At 50.4% G+C, this 19,879-nt stretch overlaps 1 protein-coding gene across 1 annotated transcript in view; it reads right to left on the reverse strand.

Annotated features, from left to right (window-relative positions):
* Positions 1 to 256: 256 nt before the first annotated feature.
* Positions 257 to 19,879, reverse strand: part of LOC107115250 (hydroperoxide isomerase ALOXE3-like) — a 29,308-nt gene continuing 9,685 nt past the window's right edge. Inside the window, exons 4-14 of the mRNA XM_015416910.1 lie at positions 19,217 to 19,339; positions 17,632 to 17,735; positions 15,504 to 15,676; positions 15,249 to 15,392; positions 13,064 to 13,267; positions 12,576 to 12,662; positions 11,633 to 11,802; positions 7,987 to 8,108; positions 5,314 to 5,414; positions 3,333 to 3,503; positions 257 to 596 (exon numbers count right to left, since the gene is read on the reverse strand). Coding sequence (XP_015272396.1) covers positions 408 to 596; positions 3,333 to 3,503; positions 5,314 to 5,414; positions 7,987 to 8,108; positions 11,633 to 11,802; positions 12,576 to 12,662; positions 13,064 to 13,267; positions 15,249 to 15,392; positions 15,504 to 15,676; positions 17,632 to 17,735; positions 19,217 to 19,339 — 1,588 coding nt within the window. The 3' untranslated portion in view covers positions 257 to 407. The remainder of the gene's footprint in view (positions 597 to 3,332; positions 3,504 to 5,313; positions 5,415 to 7,986; positions 8,109 to 11,632; positions 11,803 to 12,575; positions 12,663 to 13,063; positions 13,268 to 15,248; positions 15,393 to 15,503; positions 15,677 to 17,631; positions 17,736 to 19,216; positions 19,340 to 19,879) is intronic.

Genomic DNA, 19,879 nt, shown 5'->3' on the forward strand with positions numbered 1-19,879 from the left:
TTGCCCAAGGTCATCCAGCAGCTGCAAGTGGAGGAGTGGGGAATCAAACCCAGTTCTCCCAGATCTCCCCACTCCTCCACTTGCACCTGCTGATGTGACCTTGGGTCAGTCACAAGCTCTGGCACAGCTGTCCTTGAAAAAGAGCAGTTTCTGTCAGAGCTCTCTCAGCCCCACCCACCTCACAGGGTGTCTGTTGTGGGGAGGGGAAGGGAAAGGAGTTTGTAAGCCGCTCTGAGACTCCTAGTGAAGGGCGGGGTATAAATCCAATCTCTTCTTCTTCTTCTCTTCTACACCAAACTGGGTCTCATGAAGCTAACAAAATGATGCAAGTTAATACAGCGGCCAGCAGGGCTGTGTGTAGACACAAAACCAAGTATTGGGAGGGGGAAAGCAGAGTAGCCGTCTGACTATATGGAGACACTGTTCTCTATGTCTGGAGGGTAAAGGTGCCTATAACCAATGAAGCATGGTTCCAGCAGCTGGTTCCGCTTCTCAATTTCCTTGGAGATCGTCTCCAGGTGTTTCTGGAAGGCCTCCATTAAACTCTTAGGCTCTTTCTCAGTGAAGTGCTCTTCAGGGTACTTCCCCAGGGGGATCTGTTAAGGCGGGGGAAAGGAAGAGAGAAAGTACATTAGGTAATGGTTAATGAGATGAAAGTGTCTGGCCATAGAGAATAAAAGGCCAAGCATAGCCTGGTCACAGCCAGGACATTTTCATATGAGTTACCAACCCTGCGTTCAATGCTGCTGCGATACAGGATTTTTTTTCTCTGTTTCCCCATAGCACAGTGGTACATTAATACAGTTCCCAGGGTCCCCCCCCCCTTTCACAAATCTGCTTTGTTTGTTGCGAAGTTTTGGGAAAAACCACAATGGCTGCCAGGCGAGTGGAAAAGTTTAGTTATTCCTGCCATGGCTGCCATTTTCCCCGACGCAGTCCCCGTGGTAGCGACTTACTCCCCCAGCCAGCTGGGATTTCCCCACCCCTCTTTTAAAAAAATCAGCAATTGATTATTGTTATAATGTTCTTGTTGTGAGAAATGTGGGTGTGGCTGCACGTGTCTGTGAAAGCGTGTTTACCCGTGCCACCCACACTCCCCCTCAGTTCGTGTGGCTCCTGAGTGATTGCCTCCTTACCAAAGGCAGAGGTGTAAACTTATCTTTATTATAGAAAAACATTCACACAGTAGAATCCTATTTCCTAAACATTGATAGAATACACAGAAAAATAAAACATGCAAGCAAAAGTTTCCCCCACCCCATGGCATGCAGCGAACGAGAGGCGTCTCGGGTTGACTCTGAATTCTCAGGAGAAATAAGCCTCTCCCCTGCAGCCACACCCACATTTCTCACAACAGTTCTAACAATATGTGCAACAGGTTCTCTGGATATCTAGATTTCATTTTTTGAAAAAGTAAGATCAGGAGTCGTTTCGTAGAAAAAGAGCTAGGGGAACTCATTAGCATAACTCATTAGCATATGCCACACACCCTGACATCACCGGAAGGGTGTCATAAGGCCACACCCCCTGACATCACCGGAAGTGTGTCATAAGGCCACACACCCCGCCCCCAACGGTCCCGGCCGCCGCCGGCCTTGCAGCTCCACTGCCGAGCCCCATGAGGGGCCCGGCGGTGGACCTGCAAGGCCGGCGGGAGTGCAAGGAAGCCCCGCGAAGGCCCTCCCTGGCCAAAAACGGGGGCGGGGCTTCATCATGTGCCCCGCCCCCGTACCTCACCCGGGGGGACGGCGATCCCCCGCGATCCCCCCCCGAAATGACCTCTGAGTAAGACTCTAGGCCAGGGGTGTTGAACTCATTTGTTATGAGGGCCGGATCTGATCTTGTTGGGCCGGGCCACGTGTGTCATAAAATGTAATGCCAGGTAGCGGAGATATAAACTTTATAAAGGACACAAACACAAAGGTGGGTTTTTTTCCACCTAAAACAAAAACTTGCTTAAAACATTAGCGCTCTTGCAATATTTTGTTTATTTAACAGTGTCTGATAACTGACACCTCTTGCTCTGAATTATTACATCAAAATGTCTGTGCTGTTGCAACCTTGAGTATGCTGTTCAGGTGTGTATCTGTAAGCTGCAAACCTACGATGATGCAACAGCAGTAGAAGAAGAAGACGACAGCCAGTTCCACTGCGGGCCTGAGAGAAACCCTCTGGGGGCCTCATCCAGCCCCCGGGCCGCATGTTTGACACCCCCGTTCTAGCCCTTCTGTTACAAAGATATAAGGGGGGAAGCATATGTCTGCAATGGGCGGAGAGGCAAGATCCACTCTGCCAACGCCTTGCAGTGGATCCAGCCCACTATGATCTGAATGCTGCAACCATGCCACCTGACTGGATAAGGTTAAAGAGGAGAAGATGTGCATACAATTAGAAAATAGTTGGCAATAATATAGAACAACAATAGAATTCTAAGATGTTTTAATTCTTGTTTTCAGCAAAGAGCGCCATCGAGATGACGTCGAGATGAGCAGAAACGCAGATTACGAATTTCTCGAGTTCTAGCGTTCGTTTCGATACAGTTCTTTACCAAACAAATCTCAGAATCTCAGTTCTTTAATGCTCTTCATACAAATACTTCACACGAAGGAATTCCTAAATCCAGAAACTTTTCCAAACAGCTTTGGACTAACAATTTTCAACTTCCATCGGACGCCAGAACTCGAGAATTTCGTAATCTGCATTTCTGCACATCTCGACGTCATCTCGATGGCGCTCTTTGCTGAAAACAAGAATTAAAACATCTTAGAATTCTATTGTTGTTCTATATTATTGCCAACTATTTTCCAATTGTATGCACATCTGCAGCAATTTTGTTTGTCTTTGTGATTATCCATTGCTGTACCCCTTGTGTTACTTTACCTCTAAAGAAGAGAAGAGACTGGATTTATAACCCGCCCTTCACTACCCAAGGGAGTCTCAGGGCAGCTTACGAACTCCTTTCCCTTCCCCTCCCCACAACAGACACCCTGTGAGGCAGGTGGGGCTGAGAGAGCTCTGACATCATGTGGTGTAAGGTTCCCAGCCTCCAGGAGGTACCTGGCGATCTCCTGGAATTTTGACTGATCTCCAGGCTACAGAGATGAGTCTCCCTGGAGAAAACAGCTGTTTTGGAAGCTGGACTCTATGGCATTAGACCCTGCTGAGGTCCCTCCCCTCCCCAAACACACCCTTTCCAGTTTCCGCCCCCCCAAATCTCCAGGAATTTCCAAACTTGGAGTCGGCGACGCTACATGTATGGGCACTGCTGTCTCCCGGGTTCGATGCACCCTTCTCTCCCTCAAGAGCATTTGGTGCGCCACCCACGCACTCACCATGTCTCCGGGATCGGCGCTGAGCACCCAGAGGGTGCTGAGGATGGTGCAGGTGGTGTTGATCGCGGGGATGGTCTCCTTGTAGTTCTCCTCGTTCGCTGTGCCTTTGGTCTTCGGAGGGGGCTTCCTCATGGAGGAGGGGAAGTTGGGCATCCAGGCGCCCAACTCATACTGTGACCAAAAAAATCCCAGATATTCAGTACTGTTGTACACATCGCTTATGAAACCCTTTGCACTCTGCCACTGACTAAGTCAGTTTAACTTAGCAAGTGTACTTAACACTTACATGGTGCTTAACAAAGAAGTCGGAGAGTGATTCAGCAAGAATGCGGTTTATTCTTCAGCTCTGTTACTTCACGGTACAACGATCACCAGCCAGGACCCATCATTCGAACCACTCGAGCCAAAGGACAAGCACTGGCTGCTCTGTATTTAAACATTCCCGGCTAATGTAGCCACACCCACTGTACAATAAGCAACCTATGAGGTTGAAGCAATAAGGACCAATCACAAGCGATCCCGCTCTGCACGGTGATTGGCAAACACATTCTGGGCTAGGGCTCCTATTGGTTACATTAGGATCCTAGCCCAGGGCGAAGCTTAACATGGCATCTCAATGGCACAGTTCACAAGGCAGTTATATACATCTCAATACATAACACATATGTTAAGTGCCTTTGATGATTCTAATCACAGTAACTGAAATCAATCATGAACATATATTCAGATATTCACTTTGGTTCATTGCTGAAATGCATTGTGGGTAAAATACTAAATGCTGACAATCTTACTGCAGTGACTTTGCTTGTTCTTGCCAGTTGTAACTGTGCATGCCCCTGGTGTCAGAAAAAGCAGCCCCTGGTATCAGAAAAAGCAGCCTGCCAGTTCTCCCTCCGCTCTCCTGCAGCCCCTTAGAAATCCAAGTGACAGGCAGCAGAACTCCAGGAGTACCACCTGATGTGGTCTTATCCACGTTGTGTGAAGCTTTCCATGTGGCCCTCTTGGTGAAGGGTTGCAAACCTCCAGGTGTGGCCAGGAGACCTTCTGGAATTACAGCTGCTCTCCAGAAGACAAAGCTCAGTTCCCCTGGCTGCTTTGAAGGGTGGACTCTATGGCATTATAACACACAAATTTCCAGGAATTTCCAACCTGGATTTGACAGTGCTAAAAAGTGGCATCTGTGTACCCATGGCTCTCTGCTTCCCTCTAGTGGCAATGGAGTGCCATTCCAAGATATATATGTATGTACTAGGGAGCAAAGCTCGTTGTGGACGGGAAGGGGGGAGAGAGAGAGAAAGGAAGGAAGAAGGGGGGGAGGCAGGGGGGCCTGCAAAAGATTCTCCTGTCAGTTGGGGGGGGAGAAGGAATCGCCGCCACCGCCGGGCTCCAACTGGGTGGGTGGGGGAGGGAAATTGGGCCGCTGCAAGGGACGCATCGCCACCGCGCATTCACACACAGCGTCCGCCTTCCAGCCAATGGCATGGCGGCAGCCTTGAGCGGCAGCTGGCCAGCCAATGGCTGACGGAGTGCATTTTGTCTCCGCTCAGTCTTACGCTGTGTCTTACTCAATTATATATAAGGGAGAGATGTGCTGTCAAGTCATAACTTGCTTTCAAGGCAAGTGAGAAGCATGGGTGGCTTGCCATTGCCTTCCCCTGCAGTGTCTACCTTGGTGGTCTCCCTTCCAAGTAACGACCCTGCTTAGCTTCCAAGATCTGATAGGATCGGGCTACACCGTCCCGCCTTCCCTCCCACCAAGACACTTACAGGGTCAAATACAACTGATTTTAAGAGGCGTTCTCTTTCCCCAACCTAGCCCGAGGAATATAGTCCTGGGGAAAGGCAATGCCAGAGATCCCTACTAGGGAAGTATCAGCATCCCCACCAGACTATAGTCCCTTGTATTCTAGTTGGGAACTGGGTCTGTTCCACATGAACGCCATGGATTTGCAGGTGCAACAAAGGGGCTCCTGGCTCCTACCTGTCCACTGTTCACAGCACTATGCTGGGCTGAGCAGGTATATATCACCATAGTCAGGAACTTCTTGAGCTCTTTCACGCTGCCTAGCGAGGTGGGAATGCCTGCAAAAGGAAATCAGCCTTCAACAGCAATCGATCAGGGATGAATCCTCTACTGAGTAATAGTAGGGAGCGAAGTCCATGAGCATACACATTGTACACAGTCCTGTAATCACTCCACATCTGAAATCCAGCAGATTTCCAATTATCAGCTTGTTTCTACCAAACGGTTTCCAGTCCTCATGGTCACAAAGGTTATTTATGCATTTAATATACCTTTTCCCACCAAAGGATCAAGGCAGTTAATAACAGTAACAATCAGTCAGAACCAAGTACGATATAACTATTCGTTAAAATTGAAACCATCGAAATTACTAAAAAGTAAAAAAACCCAGGACATTTCCAGACAACAGCAAAATTAGAAACTTTCTCTGAAGAGCTCTGAGGCTCTCTGGACTGCCAAACCCACTTGTCATCTTTTCCTCTCAGTTGATTGCAGTCATGGCCCTCTTGCCTTATATCTCTTAGTCACCATAAGGACCTCAGAAGAGCCCTACTGGATCAGACTAGTGGTCCATCTAGTCCAGTATCCTGTCTCACACAGTGGCCACCCAGTTCCTCCGGACGGCCAACAGCAGAGCATAGAGCCTTCATAAGAACCTCAGAAGAGCCCTACTGGATCAGACTAGTGGTCCATCTAGTCCAGTATCCTGTCTCACACAGTGGCCACCCAGTTCCTCCGGACGGCCAACAGCAGGACATAGAGCCTTCATAAGAACCTCAGAAGACCCCTACTGGATCAGACTAGTGGTCCATCTAGTCCAGTATCCTGTCTCACACAGTGGCCACCCAGTTCCTCTGGAGGGCCAACAGCAGGACATAGAACCTTTATAAGAACCTCAGAAGACCCCTACTGGATCAGACCAATAGTCCACTTAGTCCAGCATCCCGTCTCACACAGTGGCCACCCAGTTCCTCCGGAGGGCCAACAGCAGGGCATAGAGCCTTCGTAAGAACATCAGAAGAGCCCTGCTGGATCAGACCAATGAGGGTCCACCTAGTCCCACATCCTGTCTCACACAGTGACCAACCAGTTCCTCTGAAGGGCCAACAAGAGGGCAGAGAGGCTGAGGCCTTCCTCTGATGTTGCCTTCTGTATTCACTATTTCAAAAGAGGCCGCACCATAGGTCTATACAGGGGTATTATAATATTGGCTTAATTCAATCCCTTTCCTAATAATCCCTAACACAGAGTTTGCCTTTTTCACGGCTGCAGCACGTTCACTATGACCCCGCAATCTTTTGCCCTCTCAGTCTCAGCAAGTTCAGACCCCATTAGCCTCTACTTGAAGTTGGGATTTTTTTTGTCCCAATGTGCATCAACTGACGCTTACCAACACTGAACTTCATTTGCCACATTGTCGCCCATTCACCTACTTTGAGGAAGAAGAAGAAGAAGAGATGGGATTTATACCCCGCCCTTCACTACCCAAGGGAGTCTCAGAGCGGCTCACAAACTCCTTTCCCTTCCCCTCCCCACAACAGACACCCTGTGAGGCGGGTGGGGCTGAGAGAGCTCTCTTGAGAACTGCTCTTGAGAGAAGAAGAGATTGGACTTATACCCCGCCCTTCACTCGGAGTCTCAGAGCGGCTGACAGACTCCTTTCCCTTCACCTCCCCACAACAGACACCCTGTGAGGTAGGTGGGACTGAGAGAACTCTGACACAGACTGCTCTTTTTCAAGAACAGCTCTTATCAGAGCTACGGCTTGCCCAAGGTCATCCAGCCAGGTGCAAGTGGAGGAGTGGGGAATCAAACCTGTTTCTCCCAAATTACAGTCCATGTGCTTAACCACTACACCAAACTGTGTAGGCACCTTTAAAATTCTGACCCAGCATGGTGGACACAGCCACAGAATGGCTGCCACAAAACAGCTTCCTCAGGAGGCAGAGCCAGCCATAAAATGGCTGCCAAAGCTTACTTTCAGTCACACTGTGAAGGTCTTGTGCTGTGGTAGCAGCTGCTGCCAAAGGAATGTCTTAAAAAAATCTGCACAGCCAATCAAATCTCCAGTGGCCAATCAGGAGACTTGCTGGGCAAAAGACCCGTATGGCCCCACCCACCTTCTAAAAACTCCTGATGAGCACCAGGAAAGGTGTTAGCAAGCACCAATGTGCCCCTGGGATCCTATGGTTCAGAGTTTGTTAAGCTATAATCACCCAAAGAGTGATTAACACTTGGAATTCACTGCCACAGGAAGTGGTGGCAGCTACAAGCATGGACGGCTTCAAAAGGGAATTAGATAAGCATATGGAGCAGAGGTCCATCAGTGGCTATTAGCCACAAGGTATAGATAGGGGCTCTGGGGCAAGTGATGCTCTGTCTTCTTGGTGCTGGGGGGGGGGTCAACAGTGGGAGGGCTCCTAGTGTCCTGGCCCCACTGGTGGACCTCCTGATGGCACTGGTATTTCTGGCCACTGTGTGATACAGAGTGTTGGACTGGATGGGCCTTTGGCCTGATCCAACATTGGCATCTCTTATGTTCTTATAATAAGGTGTCCTGACAAGCATGGAGTGGTTGCTTGATAGGTCTATTCTTAGCTCATCCCATCCCTAGAGAAGACTGGGTTGTACCTGAGGACTTCCGATTCAGAAACCCTTCCGTAAAGATCTCCTTTATCCAACACTGCAGCTCAGAATCTTCTGTTACGGAGGAATCACTCTTGTAATAGAAGTCAACCAGGCCCGAGACAAAGCTGCAATGGGAAAGCAGAAGCCGGCCAGGCAGCAGGGTGAGGGCCACCCCACGGAAAACACACACAGGGTCACCTCCATGTATCCAGCAACAGCGGAAATATCATTGCAGAGCAGTGCGGACACAAGGAGGGGAAACGCTATTGACAGATCGCAGGTACTCTGGGACCCAGAACTCTAAAGGTGCAGGGGGAAAACAATCCTGAGGAATTACCTTCCGTTTCTCAAAACTATTTTGGCTTCTAGAGGCCCCGGTCACACGGGAGGACTTGACCCGCAAGAGGGACAGATCGGGGGCGCATCAAGCGGGCGCGATCACACCGCAACATCTGGGAAGCTGCGCGCACCCATCCCCGATCCGTCCCTTCTGTAAAGTACTGGGTTTGCCGCATGGAGGACTCAGACAATGACATGCTTTTGCACACGTTTATCGTACTTCACTCCTACTAGGACTAACTCTAACGGCCCGACAGGGCCAACTATATACATATCCACCCAGCACCCCCCATTCCCATTGGAGGGTTTGAATGTCCCGCCAAAGTGGCTATTGGTTGGGGCTGGGGGAAACCAGGATCCAAAGTTTTCTTTGTTCCAGGAGCCAAGCTCCTGCATGTGCCGCGGACCCCTGGTGGCGGTCCACGTACATAACACCTTCGGCCCACAAACGTGCATCAAAAAGGTACTAGCAAAAGAGCAGTACCTACCAGATGAGGCGCAGCAACGGAATGCGGCTGGTCGGGGAAGTGCTGGTAGCCCGTCGCAGCCAGCGCCGTTCCCCATCCCATGCACGCGCACAACCGCGCTACTGCCGGCTTGCTGCGCAACATGTGATCGGCTGCTGGAGCAGGGAGCACGGAGCCGCGGGGGCATGTCGGGTCGCACTCCCGCGGTTCTTTTTGCTCCAGCTCTGATTTGCCTCCCTTCGGCAGCGGATCATCCCGCTCGTGTGACCGGGACTAGAAATGTCTACAAATCTGGGGTGGACTGGCCATTATAGCCTCTGGGACCTCTCCTAGGGGGCCAATGCCACTCCCACAACTAGGCTGCTGCAACCCAGCTGTGAGCAGGGTGGCACGGGGGAGGAGGTGCCTAGCCGAGCCACAAGTTACTTGGGCTGGCTGGGCAGGCCTGCAGCCTGTCTCTTTCACCTTTACCCCTCCCTCTCTCCTTTGGGAGGGGAAAGGGCCAGGGTGGGCCCTTTTCCAGGGCTGTTTTTTTCCTCCCAGTCCACCCGTGGTACAAATGAGCATCCCCCTAAGTGTGCATCCATTTAGGCAAAATCTAGTGGCCATGTGAAGATGCTTAAAGATGTTTGCAAGCTGCGAGTGTGAATGCATGTTCCTTTCTTCGTTTCCGTTTGTCTCCTTACTTTTTTAGTTTTGCTGGCTTTAAAGCTGATGGGTTGGTGTGGTTGCTTGTTTATTTTGCATCATTTTAATGCTATCTATATGCAACTGACCACAAAGGTTACATTCGAAATTGTAGAAAAGAGCAAGAGTCCAGGAGCACGTCAAAGACTGACAAAATTGGTGGCTGGGTCGGAGCTTTCGTGAGTCACTGCTCACTTCTTCCGATACAGCTAGATTGGGAGTCCATCAGTCCTATATATTGGAAAGTGGAATGATTTCTACAATTTTTAATATTACCTTTGTGGTCAGGTATCTGAAGAAGTGAGCAGCGATGCACAAAAGCTCCTTCATCGCCATAGACTTCATTAGTTTTTAACAGGGCTTTTTTTGTAGAGAAAGCCCAGCAGGAACTCATTAGCATAACAGGCCACACCTAGCAGCAGAAACTCATTGGCATATTAGGCCACACCCTGACAGCATAGCTCATTAGCATATTAGGCCACACACCCCCATGCCTTCCCTTGGCTTCTCTGGGCACGCCGGCCCTTGGACAGGCTGGGGAAGGCACAGAGAGGCATTTAAATGCTTCCCTGATCCTTCCAGGGGGGGCGCCCTGGCCCACCCACCTCAAAGTCACCGAGGGGGGGTCACTCTCCAGGCCTTCCCTCTGTAGCCACACATGCAGAGGTTTTGGCTGTAGTGGGCATGGCCAACTCTGAAGCCAGCCGGAACTCCGTTCCTGTGCGTTCCTGCCCATGATGCTACTTGACTCTTGCTCTTTTCTTCTGCTTTGTTGTTCAGTCGCACAGTCGAGTCCGACTCTTCGCGACCCCATGGACGAGCTCTCTCCAGGCCTTCCGGTCTTCTGCCGTCCTCTGAAGTTGGCTCAACTTCATGTTCGTTGCATCGATGACACTGTCTAACCATCTCATCCTTTGCCGTCCCCGTCTTCTTTGACCTTCAATCTTTCCAAGCATCAGGGTCTTCTCCAGTGAGTGCTCCCTTCTCATTTGGTGGCCAAAGTATTTGAGCTTCAGTTTCATTATCTGGCCTTCCAGGGAACAGTCAGGGTTGATTTCTTTGAGGATTGACTGATTTGTTCTTCTTGCAGTCCAAGGGACTCTCAAGAGTCTCCTCCAGCACCATAGTTCAAAAGAATCTATTCTTCGGCGCTCGGCCTTCCTTATAGTCCAGCTCTCGCAGCCATACATGACTACTTACATACATTTCTTCTGCTACAGACAGACTAACATGGCTACCCTTTATACACTCTGCACATGCTTTGTTCCTGTGGATGGTAACCTGTGTAATTCCTTCCTGCTTTGTGTATTGTTTTCCCCCCTCGCTTAGCAACCCAGACGCATGCTCAAACGTAGAGCTTGTTAGGGAACCATGCAACATTCAAGGCCGAGCAGGTGTGAGATAAGGAGGGCAGCAGCTTTTTGTTTTAGTTAGCAGAGCCTGAGAAAAGCTCAGTAACGATAACTGAAGCGTTTTGGTTCTCAGCAGTTTGGCGCTTTGAATCCCCACGCGGGAAATAGACTCATTGGCTTAGCAGCGTTTTGAAATCCGTTTATATCTCTCGCTATGAGCCTTCCGTGTTATTCTAAACAGAAACCTTTCTAGTGACTCACTGATTCAATAAAATCCTCTTTTCTACGAGAATGACTACGTTGTTTTGATGGGACCTTGACACCATTTTGATCTAGCTCCATTAAAATTGTGTAAAGTTCATGGGCGAGGGTGAATGGGAAAAGGCATCACAACAGAGTCTTGTGAGCTCTTCTTGCACAAGGGAGAAGCAAGCGTGAACCAAAGGTTTTCCAGTTGAAATAGCATGGCTGAGATTTTCCAGTGGCATCCCGACTGCCGACTCAGACAGAGAAAGGACAGGAATCATCCCAATCCATATTTCTGGTGGTGGTGCTGGGAAGTACTGTCAAGATGCAGCCAACTTATGGCGACCCCCATAGGGTTTTCAAGGCAAGAGACGATCAGAGGCGATTCGCCGTTGCCTGCCTCTGCGTGGTGACCCTAGACTTCCTTGGAGGTCTCCCATCCAAATACTAACCAGGGCTGACCCTGCTTAGCTTCCGAGATCTGATGAGATCCAGCCCGCCTGGGCCATGCCTTCAATCGCTCCCACCCCCTGCGGTCCAGCCTACTCCCATCCTGACCTTTCCACAGCCTCCCAGATCTTGAGGCCGTCATCCCTGTAGTAGTAGTTGGGCACGGAGGCCGTGCCACGAGACTCCAGCTCTTCCCCCAGGCAGAGGGAGGAGTAAGTCAGGGCTTCGGTGCCCTTCTGCAGAAGCTGCATCAGGCCATCGTAACCAGTGCCGGTTGCCTGGAAGCGGGATAGAAAGGAGACCGTCATCAACCCCTGTAAGGAATCGAAGGCCCCGGTCACACGGGAGGATTTGCCCCGCAAAGTGGACCGGTTGAGGGCGCATCAAATGGACAAGATCAGATGCCAACATCTGGCAAGCGTCGCGCCACCGCCCCCAACCCGTCCCTTCCGGCCGAAAACGCGGATCAAAAAGGTACTAGGGGAAATGTAGTACCTACCGGAAGATCTGCAGCAAGGCCGGGCGTGGGATTGCAGACGTGCCGGCAGCCCGTGTTCCCTCTAAGCTGAGTTAGTGTGAGCTATCTCACAGTTTTTGAGCCTCTGGCTCACACATTTTTGTCTTGGCTCAGGAAGGACGGCTCCAGAGGAAACTAGTTTATCCAGCAGCCAAATCTCTCGCTCACAACTTTAATACCAGTAGCTCACAAAGTAGAATTTTTGCTCACAAGACCCCACAGCTTAGAGGGAACATTGCCGGCAGCCTGTGTCATTCGAGGGACTGCCGGACTGCGCATGCACATGAATACTCCAGCAGCCTCGGCTTGCTCGTCTTTGCCTCGCTTCCCCCGGCCATGTGATCGCACCGGACAGAATATGTGCGGCGGCTTGGGGGAAGCGTCTGATTCCGATGCCGCGCTTTCCTTTGGTGCAGCTCTAAGAAGCCGCACTTCCGGCGTGGCTTTTCCCGCCAGTGTGACCGGGACTGAAACTTCGCTTGCTTTTGGGGTTGGGACAAAAATGGGGTGGTGGTGAAAGGCAGACTTGCTTACCTTGTCAAAGACCCCGCCCTTGTTAATGAGGCGCTCTCGGGCCACCGTGTTGATGTGAAGGGTGAAGCGGGTGTGGGGGATCAACAGCTGAAAGAGAACGGAAGACAGAAAAGGAAGAGATGAAACATCAGTTTGCTTCTTGGCTCTTCTCCTGGCCCCAAACTCTTCCCTAAAGCAGAACATGGCTGGACTGTGCGGAAGCCCTGTCCTTATTCCAGGAAGACGTGCAGAATTCTACTGTCCAAATTCTGAAACCAGGATGTTTTATGCAGATTAAGTTCACCTACACAGACAGGCTCCTTTTGCACACTTCCTTCTTCCAGCCATGAGGAAGAACAAGGAACGTGAATCCGAAGACATCTTTGGCATTAACCAAACACGTCTCAGTTAGAAGGACCAGAATCTGGCTTTAAAACAACTAAACCGAGTCCTTCACCCAATACTGTATTCCAGGACTGTCACAGATCCCTCCCCAATCTCAGCCTCACCTTGTAGACAGGGTGGCACATGGGCAGCTGGCGGAGGGTGGCCAGGGTGAAGACTTCAGCCAACAGGTGTGTCCGGAGCAGGTGGGTGAGTGCTTGGTGAACATGGAAGTCGGCATTGCGCACCCAGGTCTTGGCCAAGATCCAGTCCCATTCAGAGTCACTGGGCAGGAAGATGGGAGTGTCCGGGCCAGGGGTCTGGCTCAGCTGTGGGGAAGAGTGAAAAACAGCATTAAATGGGTGACGACAGCAAAGCTCTGTGTAATGTACTCATCTCCGACTGTGTGCGAGGCTCGGTCTGCACGCGGTCATGCAAAGCGGCTGAGCTTCGCTCTCAGAGACAATGGGCCAAGCGGATCCTAGCCCGCACCAACCCGAGGGCTAGGCTCCCGGCTAAGAGCCTATGGAACTCTCGGCCAGTGTTCCCTCTAAGCTGAGTTAGTGTGAGCTAGCTCACAGTTTTGTAGCCTCCGGCTTACACATTTTTGTCTTAGCTCAGGAAGGATGACTCCAGAGCAAACTAATTTATACAGTAGCCAAATTGCTTGCTCACAACTTTAATGCCAGTAGCTCACAAAGTAGAATTTTTGCTCACAAGACTCCACAGCTTAGAGGGAACATTGCTCTCGGCCACTGTAAATAACCTATCACTGGTGTGTGTGTGGGGGGGGGTGTTTGGGTGTGGGTTTGAGTGCACATATAAACCGGCCTGCGAGCCGGTAATTTTTCGTCTTGTTCGCCACCTGATAAAGTATGAGAGCTGAATTCACGAGTAAGTCTCAGTACTGTTCAATCTGGAATGAATCAAGGTGGCACACGGCCAGGAAACCGCACGCTATGTGCAGGGCTGCTACCTTTCTTATGGCAGGCCTTATGTTACACGGCAAGCAACCGATGCTTCATGTCCGGATTGTGGGCTTTATTATTCAGTCAGTCATTTATTTATTTATTTATTAGATTTATACCCCGCCCTCCCCAACGGGCTCAGGGCGGCCAACAACAGAGGCAAATGCCATGACAAACAGTTAAAACAACGTAAAAAAATCATTAAACAGTATCAAACAATCGTTAGGTAAAGTGCGGTGCTCTTTGTGGAGGCCTCTGGCCGGCTGGCCACTGTGTGAAACAGGATGCTGGGCTATAACGGCCCTTGGTCCGATCCAGCCTAGCTCTTCCTGTGAGGATATGACCCCCACGGCTTACATCTTAATTTGTTGTTGTTCAGTCGCACAGTCGAGTCCGACTCTTCGCGACGCCATGGACCAGCTCCCGCCAGGCCCTCCTGTCTTCCGCCGTCCTCTGAACTTGGCTCAACTTCATGTTCTTTGCATCCGTGACACTGTCTAACCATCTCATCCTTTGCCGTCCCCGTCTTCTTTGACCTTCAGTCTTTCCCAGCATCAGGGTCTTCTTCTCCAGTGAGGGCTCCCTTCTCATTGGGTGGCCAAAGTATTTGAGCTTCAGTTTCATTATCTGGCCTTCCAGGGAACAGTCAGGGTTGATTTCTTTTAGGATTGTCTGATTTGATCTTCTTGCAGTCCAAGGGACTCTCAAGAGTCTTCTCCAGCACCATAGTTCAAAAGAATCTATTCTTCGGCGCTCGGCCTGCCTTATAGTCTAACTCTCGCAGCCATACATGACTACTGGGAATACCATTGCTTGGACCATGCGGACTTTTGTTGGCAGGGTGATGTCTCTATTTTTTATCATGCTGTTTAGGTTCGCCATCGCTTTCCTCCCAAGGAGCAGGCATTTTTTAATTTCATGGCTGCTGTCACAGTCTGCGGTGATCTGGGATCCCAGGAACGTGAAGTCTGTCACTACTTCGACGACTTCCCCTTCTATTTGCCAAGGAGTGATGGGGCCGGATGCCATGATCTTAGTTTTTTTTATGCTGAGCTTCAAGCCCACTTTTGCGCTCTCCTCTTTTACCCTGAGCAAGAGGCTCTTTAGGTCCTCTTCACCTTCTGCCATTAGAGTGGTATCGTCTGCATATCTGAGGTTGTTGATCTAATACCTCCTGATAAACTGTAGCCACCGACAGGGCCATGAAGAGACTGCAATGCTGATCGCGGCCATCAGGGGGCTCCCGTCCAGCCCATCCTGGGGGCAGTACTTTCTCATCCCACCCAGATGCTTATCAGGGCGTGCCTGGCAGACCTTTACAGCCCCCCAAAAAACTTGTTACCTGAATGGCCAGGGGCACCAGCTCTTTCTGAGGGGAGAGGTGCAGCAGGCAGAGCGGGGCCGTGATGTACTGCTGCTCCTCATTATTGACCCCCGGAGGGATCCCCTCTAGGATGTGGTAGTCCACAAGGAAAATGGTCCCTTTCTGTGGAGGAAAAGAGTGCAGAGCAGACGTCAGACAAAAGGAGACCGGATGGGGTCCCTCCTCCAGCACGAGGGCCTTTCCCCCACCCCTTCCCTCCACCTGGCTCCTGACCTCCAGCTCTTTCTCTAGGGTGGTGCCGCCGCCCAGGGAACTGGCCACCATCTCCTGGGTCACGGGGAACTTGCCCGGGATCTCTGTGCACTTCTGGATCATTTGGGGGTTCACGCCGTTCAGGAACTGGTACCCAAAGAACTTGTCGCTTTTCCAGTTGTTTGTGGTGAATTCTGGAACAGGGGGACACCAAGGCAAGGATTTAACGAGGCAGAATCCATTCTCAGAGGGCAGCATTGGTGTGTGAGAACGAGGAGCCTTCAGCTCATCACACGCACACGCACACAGTCTTGGGCAGGGCTCTTTTTGTAGAAAAAGCCCAGCAGGAAGTCATTAGCATAATAGACCACACCCAACAGAAAAACCTCATTAGCATATTAGGCCACACCCCTGACAGCACATCTCATTGGCACATTAGGCCGCACCCCCATGTTACCAGAAGTGTGGTTATCCATCCACACCCACCTTTTGCTTCTTATTCTGTTTACCTTGTTTGTTGTCAAAACCCAGGGCCTTTTTTTGGAGCAGGGACTCCTTTGCATGTTAGGCCACACACCCCTAATGTAGCCAATCCCAATGAGTTTCTGCTGTTGGGTGTGGCCTATTATGCTAATGAGCTCCTGCTGGGCGTGGCCAACTCGGGAGCCAGCCGGAACTCCGTTCCTGTGCGTTCCTGCCCAAAAATAGCCCTGGTCTTGGGGAAGGGAAGTGGGCTCAGGTGTGTTACATCAGTGGACCTAACATCCACGATTCATTGGCCAGGTCTTCGGTTGAGGGCAGCAACAGCGTCCATTCTGGCTGGCACTCTCATCCCCCCCCCCCCCGCAAGGTGGTAGCATAATTGTTAATCTTGATCACCATCTAATTTAATTTGACTGAAAGTTTACTGTAATTTTTAATGTTTTAACCAATGTGATATACTGTATTGTCCACTGTTGTTCGATGCCCTGAGCCCTTCAGAGTCGCTGTTTTGGAGGAGTAGAATTCACCTGCAGAAAGAACTAATCAGGGTTTGCTCACTACTCCAGAGTTACTATCCTCTGTTTAAGTCTATATTTTTTACAATAGTCACTTGCCTATATAATTTGTAACTTGATTACTTAGATACAGGGCTATTTTGGGGCAGGAACGCACAGGAACGGAGTTCCGGCTGGCTCCTGAGTTGGCCACGCCCAGCAGGAACTCATTAGCATAACAGGCCACACCCAACAGCAGGAACTCATCAGGATTGGCTACATTAGGGGTGTGTGGCCTAACATGCAAAGGAGTTCCTGTTCCAAAAAAAGCCCTGGGTTTTGACAACAAACAAGGTAAACAGAATAAGAAGGGAAAGGTGGGTGTGGCTGGATAACCACACTTCTGGTAACATGGGGTGTGGCCTAATATGCTAATGAGTTTCTGCTGTCAGGGTGTGACCTGTTATGCTAATGAGTTTCTGGTGTTGGGTGTGGCCTATTATGCTAATGAGTTCCTGCTGGGCTTTTTCTACAAAAAGAGCCCTGCTTAGATATATAAGTGAACAGTCTACGTAATTTGTAACTGGATTACTTAGGCCCTAGTCACATGGGCCGGATAATCCGCAGGGGAATGGAGGCTTTTAGCTGCGGAGAAAAAAGAAGTGCGATAGCGCGATCTCACGTTCCCCCACGGCTCCGTCCTCCGGCCGTCAGCAGCCGATCAGACCAGCGAGACAACAAAGCAAAAACACAGCAGGACCGCGTTTGTGCGCATGCGCCCGACATGGACGGCTGCTGGATGCAACGGGCTACCAGCGCGTCTCCGATCAGACGCCCGCCCGCGCCATGCAGTAACTGGGAAATACTACATCAAAGCAGGTAGTTTTTAACTCCAGGTTTTCCACGGGAAGCCACGGGTTGGCCGCAGGTGTGCTCCACTTGCCAAATGTGGCGGTGTGATCGCGCCTGAATAATCCGCCCACCACCCATGGCTCTCTCGCAGCTACTTCCCCATGTGAACGGGGCCTTAGAGATATAAGAAAATAATATAAGGATGGTATTTTAACTATTTGGTATTAGTTTCACAGTTCTTCTTGTTGCTGGTTGTCTACTGCGAAACTCATTTTTTTGTGCTACTATCTCATATGGTTTCAGCAGGGCCGCCATCTTACCTGAGAGAGGGGTCTTGTTGAACCAGAAGACCTGCCTGATGTCATCCAACTCCTCCCAGGATTCTTGGCTATCAGAAAACCCCTTCAGCTTCAGTTCCACACGCCTAAGGAGTCCAGAAAGGGCAGAAAACTGGGTGCCACATTTTAAGAGGCTTCATGCTCCTGTAGAAGCAGCCCCCACCAGTGGTGAGAACACTGGCCACTAAACTGTGGAGGGAAACCACAATAACAGTCTCCTGCTTCTTTGTATCTTCCTGGAAATTCCCAGAGTCCAGAATTCTAACTGGAGCATCACACCTGTCCTGGGATTGCCCCCCCCCCTATTTTTTCATTTGGCTGGACCAATGTTGAGGACTGTGTCCCTCTTTTTGTTCTGCCGCTAAACTCCTGTTGTGACCTTAAGATTGCTGTAAAAGGTAAAGGTTTCCCTTGCTCGAAAGCCAGTCGAGTCCGACTCTAGGGTTGCGGTGCTCATCTCCGTTTCAAAGCCGAAGAGCTAGCGCTGTCCGAAGACGTTTCCGTGGTCATGTGACCGGCATGACTAAACACCAAGGCGCACCGAAGTGGTACCTATTTATCTACTTGCAATGTCTTGCTTTCGAACTGCTAGGTTGGCAGGAGCTGGAACTAGAGACAGGAGCTCACTCCGTCATGCGGCACACTCGGGTCTCGAACTGCTGAACTACCGACCTTCCACAGCCTGCAGTTCAGCGTCTTAACCACTTGAGCCACCGCAGCTTACATTCCTCAGTACATTGCTGTACTGAGGAATAATTCCTTGCTTGGTAACTTGCTACAACAGGAGGCCGTCCCACATTCTCCTTTCTGGCCCCTGTTCCTCCAAACTGCTCTTGTCCAGCACTGATGGCAGAGACAAGGTCATTGCCCGACCCCCCCCCCGGATTTGGAGAGCTCCCTCCCGGAAGAGAAGAGTACCTAACCAATCGGAGAGGTATATTCTTAACCCTATAACCCTGTTGTACTGATAACAGAAGGAACCTGGTTGCATTTGGGATTTGGCGAGTCCTAGTCCTCCAGGTTCTAAGTAGGACTTTGGTATCCCCCATACATGCCTTAACAGTTTTGTTTTTATGGCATCGTTTGTAATCCGGTCTTATTACAGTGTTTATTGTATGTCTTCTAGCGCTTGTATTGCACTGTTAAATTTTGTCGTCCGTCTTGAGTCTCAGTAAGGAAGGCAGACGAAAAGTAAAGTCAGTACATCAATCCCCTGACCTGAATGACCCAAGTTAACCCGATACCATCAGCTCTCAGAAACGAAGCATGGTGGGCCCATGTTGATACTTGGGTAGGAGACCACCAAGGAAGCCCAGGGTTGCTATGCAGAGTCAGGCAATGGCCAACCACCTCTGAGGATCTCTTGCCTTGGAAACCCGACAGGGTTGCCATAAGTCAACTGCAACTTGATGGTACTTCCTACCACCCCCAAGTACTATGTAAATAAATAACTGGATCATTCTAACCAGGACATTCCAGTGGCTAACAACCCGGCTGTCACAACCTTACCCATCCTCCAGGCAAAATCTCCTTTCTTTCTTCATGCTCTTTTTTGTGCATCACTTACTTGGCTGTGGTGCGCGTCTTAAATAGCGTAGACTTCACAAAAGAAAACTTGACATCCGAGTCCAATTCTTGGGGAGATTCGACAGCCAGGCAGCGGGGGATGCCCTCAGCCAATGTCTTCCACCTTTACAGAAGAAAATAAATGTCCTTGGGAGCAGGGGTCATTTCGTAGAAAAAGAGGTGCAGGAACTCATTAGCATAACTCATTAGCATAACTTATTTGCATATACCACGCCACGCCCCCTGGCATCACCGGAAGTGTGTCAGAAGGCGACACCCATCGCTCAGGCTCCACTGGACTGTTCTGGATTGCTGGTTATTGGGGGGGGGGGACCGTGCAGATCTGTCCTCGCAGAGGAGGGAGAGCTTGTACCTCAATAAAACTTGGCCTTAAAGGTGCCACTGGACTGTTTTGGACTGGGGGGGGCAGGGGGAGCTCTGCAGCTTACCTGGCTGCTTCTTGCTTCGACTGAGGGCTGCTGGGAGCAGGGGGTGGGGCTTGTTACATGTACCCGGCCCCTGGGCTCTTTACTGCTGGAGCTCCGCTCCTGTGCGCTCCTGCAGGAAATGACCCCTGCCTATAGGCTCAAAAAGGTTGGAGACCTGTGTGCTATGATGTTTCTTGGCTTGTTAACTTTGAAGTGTTTGCAAAACAAGGTTTTGG

This window comes from Gekko japonicus, unplaced genomic scaffold, assembly GCF_001447785.1.
Source record: "Gekko japonicus isolate JY-2015 unplaced genomic scaffold, Gekko_japonicus_V1.1 scaffold3040, whole genome shotgun sequence".
Classification (NCBI taxonomy): domain Eukaryota; kingdom Metazoa; phylum Chordata; class Lepidosauria; order Squamata; family Gekkonidae; genus Gekko; species Gekko japonicus.